Source organism: Echinops telfairi, unplaced genomic scaffold (assembly GCF_000313985.2).
Source record: "Echinops telfairi isolate 266 unplaced genomic scaffold, ASM31398v2 ScPeMD7_18;HRSCAF=68, whole genome shotgun sequence".
Taxonomy (NCBI): Eukaryota; Metazoa; Chordata; class Mammalia; order Afrosoricida; family Tenrecidae; genus Echinops; species Echinops telfairi.
The window spans coordinates 90,466,612-90,474,395 of record NW_022103915.1 but is presented as its reverse complement, the minus strand read 5'-3'; the positions used below and the strand labels follow the sequence as shown (position 1 = coordinate 90,474,395).

The 7,784-nt window shown below is 43.1% G+C and overlaps 1 protein-coding gene across 1 annotated transcript in view; it reads right to left on the bottom strand.

The window, feature by feature from the left end:
* Nucleotides 1–7,784, bottom strand: part of FMN1 (formin 1) — a 338,627-nt gene that overhangs the window by 213,900 nt on the left and 116,943 nt on the right. Inside the window, exon 5 of the mRNA XM_004712678.2 lies at nt 5,503–5,653. Within this exon, the coding sequence (XP_004712735.1) occupies nt 5,503–5,653 (151 nt within the window). The remainder of the gene's footprint in view (nt 1–5,502; nt 5,654–7,784) is intronic.

Below are 7,784 nucleotides of genomic sequence, written 5' to 3'. Positions count from 1 at the left end.
AAAAAAAAGAAAAAAAGAAAAGATAATGGATATTTCCCACAAATAGCATAGTGGTTATGCCTTGGGCTATTAACTGCAAGGTCAGCAGTTTGAAACCACCAGCCTGTCAGAGGGAGAAAGGTGAGGCTTTCTACTGCTGTAAACAGATACCGTCTCAGAGGGGCAGTTCTACCCTATCCTAAGGGGTCACTATGAATTGGAATTGACTTGATGGCAGTGAGTTTTTGAGTGTGCATGCGCATGTGCACACACACAGAGATCCATCTGTCTCCATATAGAGGTATTGCTACTAGTTGCTGCCCAGCTGATTCCAGCTCAGGGTGACCCCTATTACAAAGAGGAGCACTGCCCCATGGGGTTTTCCTGGCGGATAGCCAGACCTGTCTTTTGAGGCACCTCTAGGTGAGCTCTACCCATCAACCTTTCAGCTAGTCCAGGGCTTTACCATTTGTGTCACCAAGGGACTCATGCAGGCTCCTCGACAGTAGGACTTGAAGTGTACGTTAATGAGGGAGATTTTAAATACTGTTATGGTAGGGGAAACTAGTAAGTTCAGCAGAATTGGGGCGTAACCAGTGACCACTCTGACAGCTGGTTCTGCAGCTGAAATGTGAACTGAGTGGAGGGATCGAGCCTGGCTCCATGTGAGCATGTTCCCACCTAACTCTCAACGTGGAGCCTCTACAGCCAAGATGTGGGCTGTCCCAGGTCTTTCATCTCCGATAAACACAGGCCTTTCTCTACTTTAGCAGACACACACACATATCTATTTGTATACACAGACATCGCTGGTGGCACTGTGGGTTAAACATTGAGCTGCTGATTGCAAGTTGGTGGTCCAAACCCATCAACTGTTCCACAGGAGGAAGCAAAGACTATTTGTTCCCATAAAGATGTGCAGTCTTGGAAACCCTAGTAGGTCACTGAGTTGTAATTGACATGCTAGCAGGGGGTTTAGCTTGGGTTTGGGGTGTTTGTGTATGCGTTGTGTGTATGTGCACACACATTTTTTATACACATTTATATACACAAGGAGATAGAAATGATTTGCAAGAGTTTTTCTAATCATCAAATATGATAATGATTCTCTGGTTCAACTGAAGGAATTGGCCTCTAATATTGAAAATCCTCAGCTGCTCAGAACTCTCTAACATTCACTTTTATTTCAAGAGAAAAGACAACCAGGGTGTGAGCCAGGGACGGGAACAAGGAAACCCATCAGGGTGCTGGCAAGCTAGTTCATAGGAGGCAGGTTTGGAGTTTTATGGCATTAGCCCATTACAGTGTATTGTCTTTAAAACCTGAAACCTCAGCTCAGGGGTAGGTCGCAACGCTTCCTGAAATCTCTTGAGCAGCCTCAAGACTACAATATCCTCGAGATCTCATTTCTGCCCCTGCTTAAAGAAAGAAAGAAAAAAAAAAAACACCTGGAATTTCACATGTGCCCAGATTCTATGGGGGAAACTCCAACTGTGCTGTTCTGTGAGATTAGATGATCAAATGGAGCATATTTTCCCCTTCAGACGGAGAAACAAAATAAACACATCAAGGGGTAATAGTCTCAGTAAAAATCCTTTGTTGAACAGGCAAACAATTATGAGACAAAAAAAGAGAAAAAACCCAAACAAGAATACATGACCAAATGCTTTGATGTCTTAAAAGCAAATATTTTCATCTTTAAAAAACAAATACTCATTGACCAAATCAGATATAATTAGTTGTGTGGGGTTTTTTTTGTTTTGTTTTACAAGCAACATGTTACTAAGCTTGCAGAAAGGAATCACCCTGCACTGGGTAAATGTGCCGCAGTGATCGCTTTTAAAACCTGTTGAAAAGTAAGGAGGCTTCTTTGAGAACTAAGAGATGCCTGACCCAAGCCATGGGTGGTTTGTTTTTCCTATCGCCTGATATACATATTATAGTTGGACATTGAATATGGAAGTCTGAAGAACAATCAATGCAATTAAATTGTGATACTGGTGAAGACTACTGAAAGTACCCTGGGACGGTCCAGAGAACCAAAAAATCTGTTCTAGAAGACGTGCAGCCAGAATGCTCCAGAAGCAAGGATGGTGAGACTTGGTCTCACGTCCTGACACATGTCAGGAGAGACCAGTCCCTGGAGAGGCCATCACGCTTGGTAAAGTGGAGGGGCAGCAAAAAGAGGAAGAAGCTTAACAAGATGGCCTAAGAAGCATTGTTGAGGCTGACGCAGGCCTGGCGATGTCTCCTTCTGTCGCACACAGGATCACTATGAGTCGCAACAGACTCAAACGTACCTAACAACAATCAGGAGCTATTAGAATCCAAGCAAGCCAAATGGCACATTGCGTACGAAAATATTCAGTGGGGTTTCTCATTAACCAGAGACCTCTTCCTGGAAGAGGCTAGCTTCAGAGGAACAACAGCCTTCTGGTTCTACAAACGGCTTAGCTACAAAGCATACTTTTCTCAAGCTGAGTTATTGATTCTATCTTATTGTTTTATTAGAGAAGTTCAAATTGCTCTGTGAGATATGGGACCCTAAAATGTTTACACTGAAGTTTAACTACTAGAGGGATCATATTTTCTTTATGAAAATCCAACTCCAACTGACTGGAAAGGAGAATGTCACCGATCAGGGTGTTCATCCATCAATTCAAGTCTTTGGGAAAAGGTGTGCAAGTGGCACCCAGACATTTTCCAGAGATTCCTTGGGGAGGTACAGTTGCTTTTGTAAATATGTAAACATGTAAATAATGAAGGGACCTCCATTGTGTAATTTAAAAAGGACCTATTAATGTTAATGGTATTGGATATCATACACTTCAAAGCATTTCCTCAAACCTTCTTAAATTTAAATGCCCTAACATCGTGGCGGGTCAAGCAGACTCGGGTATGAGGGTAAGTAAAAAAGTTCTACTACAGAATCGTAAAAACCATTGCTAAATAAAAAGTACAAAACTGCGGCACATTCTTTTTCCCCACAGACCCTCCATCTGCATCTATACACTTCTGAAGGCAGGGTTCCCGTCTCTCTACCGCTTACACCCGCCGAGAATTCTGCACATCGATTTACGTCCTGTCAAAATGGCGGTTCTGGTATCCTTGGGGAATTCAGACTGTGTTTCCATTCAAGGTTCTTTGAATTGGGGGGACAGAGTCTAATGGGGACGAGCAGGGCGGTAGGTTGCATTGCTGAGATGGGGAAACAATTCCTAGTCTTTTTGACACCAATGCAGTTTTCAATAGTCTTGAAATTTCTTCCTGTGTCCTTCAAGAAGATTTATCAAGGTCACTCCTTAGTAATTTCTAGACCTTAACCTTGACACCATAACCTTCCAAGCTGATCTCTCTGCCTTGAATCTAAATCTTGGATCTAGGTTCCCCTCTGAATCACTGGTTTGACTGGACCTTGCTCTCTGGATTATGTTTGTAAATCCAAGACTCAACCTCAGTTATGGTTCATTCTATTTCATGAGCTTTGTTCTGGCTTAAAAGACTGATGGAGAGATCAGCTCTTTGTCTAAGCTGATACGCATGCAACATACTTGCAAGTTTGGTACCCATCCAGCTTGGAAGGGAAAATGCTGAGCCGTATGATAGACAGCTTTCACATCAATGGTAATTCTATGATCTTGTTCTACCAGCTTTTGGACTTCAATCACAGTTGCTTCATTCATTGAGGTTGATGGTCCTTCCTTCTCTTGGCTCATGTTTTAGGTCTTCTGAGTTTTCTTAAGATGCTTGGTCCATCTAAAAAATGTTGTTCTTTGTCGGGTCGCATCCCCCAAAACTTGTAATGCTGCAATGACTTGGGAATATCATAGTCCAGACCTAAACAGTATTCTTATTTTTCATGGTACAAAAAGCTTTTTGTTTTTGTCTTTTTAACACCCTACCTACAAAACTACCCGAAGACAACAAACACACCTGTCTTGGAAGTACAACCTGGATGATTCTTAGAAGGATGGCTTCTAAGGGAAAGCTCAGCAAAAGAGTGAGAATGTCAAGGGGATGGGTGGACGCAGTGTCTACAACAATGGGCGCAAACATCAAGCTCTGGATGATGGCACAGGGCCGGGCAGGCAGTATTTCCTTCAGTTGTAGAATGGGTCGAACCCGACTCCACATCTTCCAACAGCAACAGAACCAGACAGCTAGGATTCAGAAAAGTGGGTCACGAAGAGAACTTGTCTGCAGCCGTCCACTGAGGGAGGGCATGTTTAAACATGTTTTGTTTGGAAGAAACGTGGGCAATTATGAGTTGGAATCCTAGCAATACCTTTCTACTTGCCCTCAGATTGCCAACCTTGTTTTATCGCAAAAGGAAAATAAAGAAGGAAGACAACAAGTCCAAGTCCACACAGCAAGTCAACAGCGGACCCAAGCTCTATACTTTTCCCACATGCCTACCCCTGTGTCCCCACCAGAAGAGTAACTCTGAGACGTACCAGCAATGGTGGTCACAATAGCAAAAGCAACAGTAACTAGCACTCGTTGAGCGCTGACTGTGTGATAGAAATAATGCTGAGTAGGATACATGTATTACTTTATTTGATCATCCTTTGCATAACAGTATCAGTAGACACTATTTAATCTTGTGGTTAGAGGACGAGGGCATGGCGGATGAAGGGATTTGATTCAGAAAATACAGGGCTAGGACTGAATTGCTCAACCTGTTCCCTGATAGGCTGCTGGCTCTCAGGTGTCAAGTCATCGCGTCTTTGCTGCGAAGTCACCTTCTCAAGGGGGCCTGTTAAGGACACTTAATTTAAAGACACAGCCACCCTTTTCATGCTGCCAAAGGTGACCCCTTCTCCTGCTCCACGGCATGATTTGCAGTTAGTTTTCCTTTTTAATGCTGACTGTTAATAAGGGCAGGGATCTTTTATTTTTCCTCAACAACCTACCCCGAATGTGTTCACAGTGCTGCCCAATCCCGGCCTTTCGTGATGATGGAATGTTCTCTGTGCTGCCTACTGCAGGTGCCATGCATTGCACAAGAGTAATGTTTGGAAGAGGCTAGTGCAAGACAAGGACTGCATTTTAAATTTCCTTATTTACATTTAAATAACCGCATGTGCCCAGTGGTCACCACACCGGGAACACTGGCCTAGGACAATGCCCAGAACGAATACATCCTCAGTAACTATTTGCTGAGTGAATGTATAACTGCACAAAAACAACCTATTTTCCATATAGCACACGCACGTCTATTAAACAAAAATTAAATTTCATACTCCGCCCTCCCCACCAGAATGCCTGAAGAGAAGTCCAGATTAAAATTAAGAAAAAAGTCTGAAAACTCAGGCGGTAGGACCCAAGCAGCAAGCACACCAAGTTTTCAAACCGTTGGCTCTTCATTACCATTGCGACTCCAAAGCCTTCCAAGTCATTTTCTGAAAACCGAGAGGAAGCAAACCAGCAGCTCAGAATCAATTCCCATGTAGATGAATACATACATACATATATAATACGGCTATGTATATAATTACAACTATTATTATAATCACACAATACCTTTTTGACCTTGTTCTTTTTCTCATAGGCCTCTGACAGGGGTTTTTTCTTCTGTTGAGTTGTGTCTTTGGAGAATAAATACTCAAATTCATTCGGATCCCGAATATCAGGTTCTTCTAAGGAATCCCATAAGGTTGGTGCAGCATTTGGGCTGTAAACAGAAAATGACAAGTTAAACTTGGGAACTAAAATAGAAAAGAATATAATGAGACTTTGTTCATTTTCTTTCTGTCTCCACTTTTAACACATCCTAGTCAAGCACAGGCAACGTTTCTTTTCACATCACACATTTCATTTTAAAAGTCAAAATACACTGTAGAATGTTCAAGCAAACGCCCCAAAGAAATAAGTAAAATAAAAAAGCGCTCTATAGCCATCATGTGCCACCAGACCGCCTGCAAGTCAGATTGTGGAGGCTGTGCACATGACCCCCCCCCTCAGTCTGTGGTGTTTTCAGGAAAAGGAAAATATGATTTTTAAGATGAGCTCAGGTCAACTCTGCCCAGGCCCGTTAACATGTAAACAGTTGTGTACCCTTAAAAATAACTGATTGATAATTACTCACCTTCCAAATAACTCCCCCAAACAAGAAAAAGCAAATAAAAATGCCTGCTCCACAGTGCCATTTCCCAAAGGGATGTCAAGGAACCCTGACGTGTGCAGAAAGACACTGCGTGGTGCCATCTTCTGGAGACTGGGGCACACTAGCCTGGCAGCAGAGGAAGGAAGGTGGGGAGTCTGGGGCAGACGCACCATCTGTGAAGGGAGTTCTGCGCCCTGCGGTCAGGAAACAGCTTCCAAATGCCAAATTCCTGCACAGCTTAAAAATAAAACGTAATATCCAGAGGAAAAATGGCCTCATCTATATATTTACTGTTCATGAGATACATGAAGTTATGATCAATAACATGAGTGCCTTTGCCTTCATTTCAGTACAGATTATCTCAGTCAAGGAAACTAACAACAATCACTCAAAACTGTTACATGAGGTGGCCCACACTTTTGGGTGATGCTGGTGGGGGAGTGGGGTATACTAAAGGTAACTAACTTTATTCCAAACAGTTCAGAGAACTGGCTTTTGGGGTCTGTGGGTTCACATTTTGCTTAAGGTCTATTTTGCCCATGAAAGACAACAGCTTGGTTCTGATAACATTCATTTCTTCTCCTCTCCATTAAAAAAAAAAATCAGTTTTCTAATATAACATTTTAATCTTTCAGGAGACGCACACAGGGTGAGATGTAGTCAATCACTATGGCCCTTCTAGCCATTATTCCGTATATAATGTATCATAATTCTGTTCTCTGCCCGCGGCTATGGTCCCATTTGGAGGGAGTTCTTGGCTACAAGACTAAGGTGAGATTAAGTTAGTATAGGGTGTGAGCCATGTCACACCCTGTGTTTCCTGGGGGGAAATCTTCAAGATTACATTACTAGAGGGTGAGACATAAGATACCATCCTTCATTTTCTTTCTTTTTAATTTAAATTTACCAGGATTATTGGCATAATGCACACATCATACAACTCGATGATTTAAATTAATTAAAAAGACTTGTGCCATCGTCACCACCATTTTAGAACGCTTTCTCTTTCTTATACTCATTATTAGCTCCCCATTCCCCGCAACCTCCCCGGCCACAGCCACAGACACCGTTCATGCAAGGACTGTCTCTGTAGATTCACCCATGCTAGACACCACATAAAGAGAAACATACAGAAGCAAATGCAAAACAAAAGCTCAGCAACGACCAAATGAAACACAGAAAATGCTAGTTCACGTCCTTGGGGGTATGGCAGGTCTAAAGACCAAAACCACACCTCCATCAAAGCCATTCTTCAGTGTGAAGCGCCATGTGGGACACAGGAGCAATCGCAGGACCAGGTGGAAGAGTGTGTCTGAGATCTCTGTCTAAACCGGCAGAGCCAGCTGAGACCAGTTGCACCAGGGACTGTGACAGGAGATCAGTCTAATGGGTACCTTCACCTCATCTGGCCCAAGACAATTGGCCGGTGCGACAGCAGGATAGGTAGGCTGGCTTCTGGGGCCTCAGAGGCAGACGCCAAGGAAACACGTGGCTGAGAGTCTAAGGACCAGAAAGAGACTTGACTGTTGGCTGAGGGGGTGTTGCTGTGGACCAACGACTATATCCTTACTGCTTACTGATCCTAACCTGTGGTAGCCTATTAACTTTCCTAATCAATGCCCTCTCTTAATCGTGAGTACTATCTGTGGGTCTCGGGTAACCATGGCAACAGATGAATGAATCCAGCATAAAAGTAGAG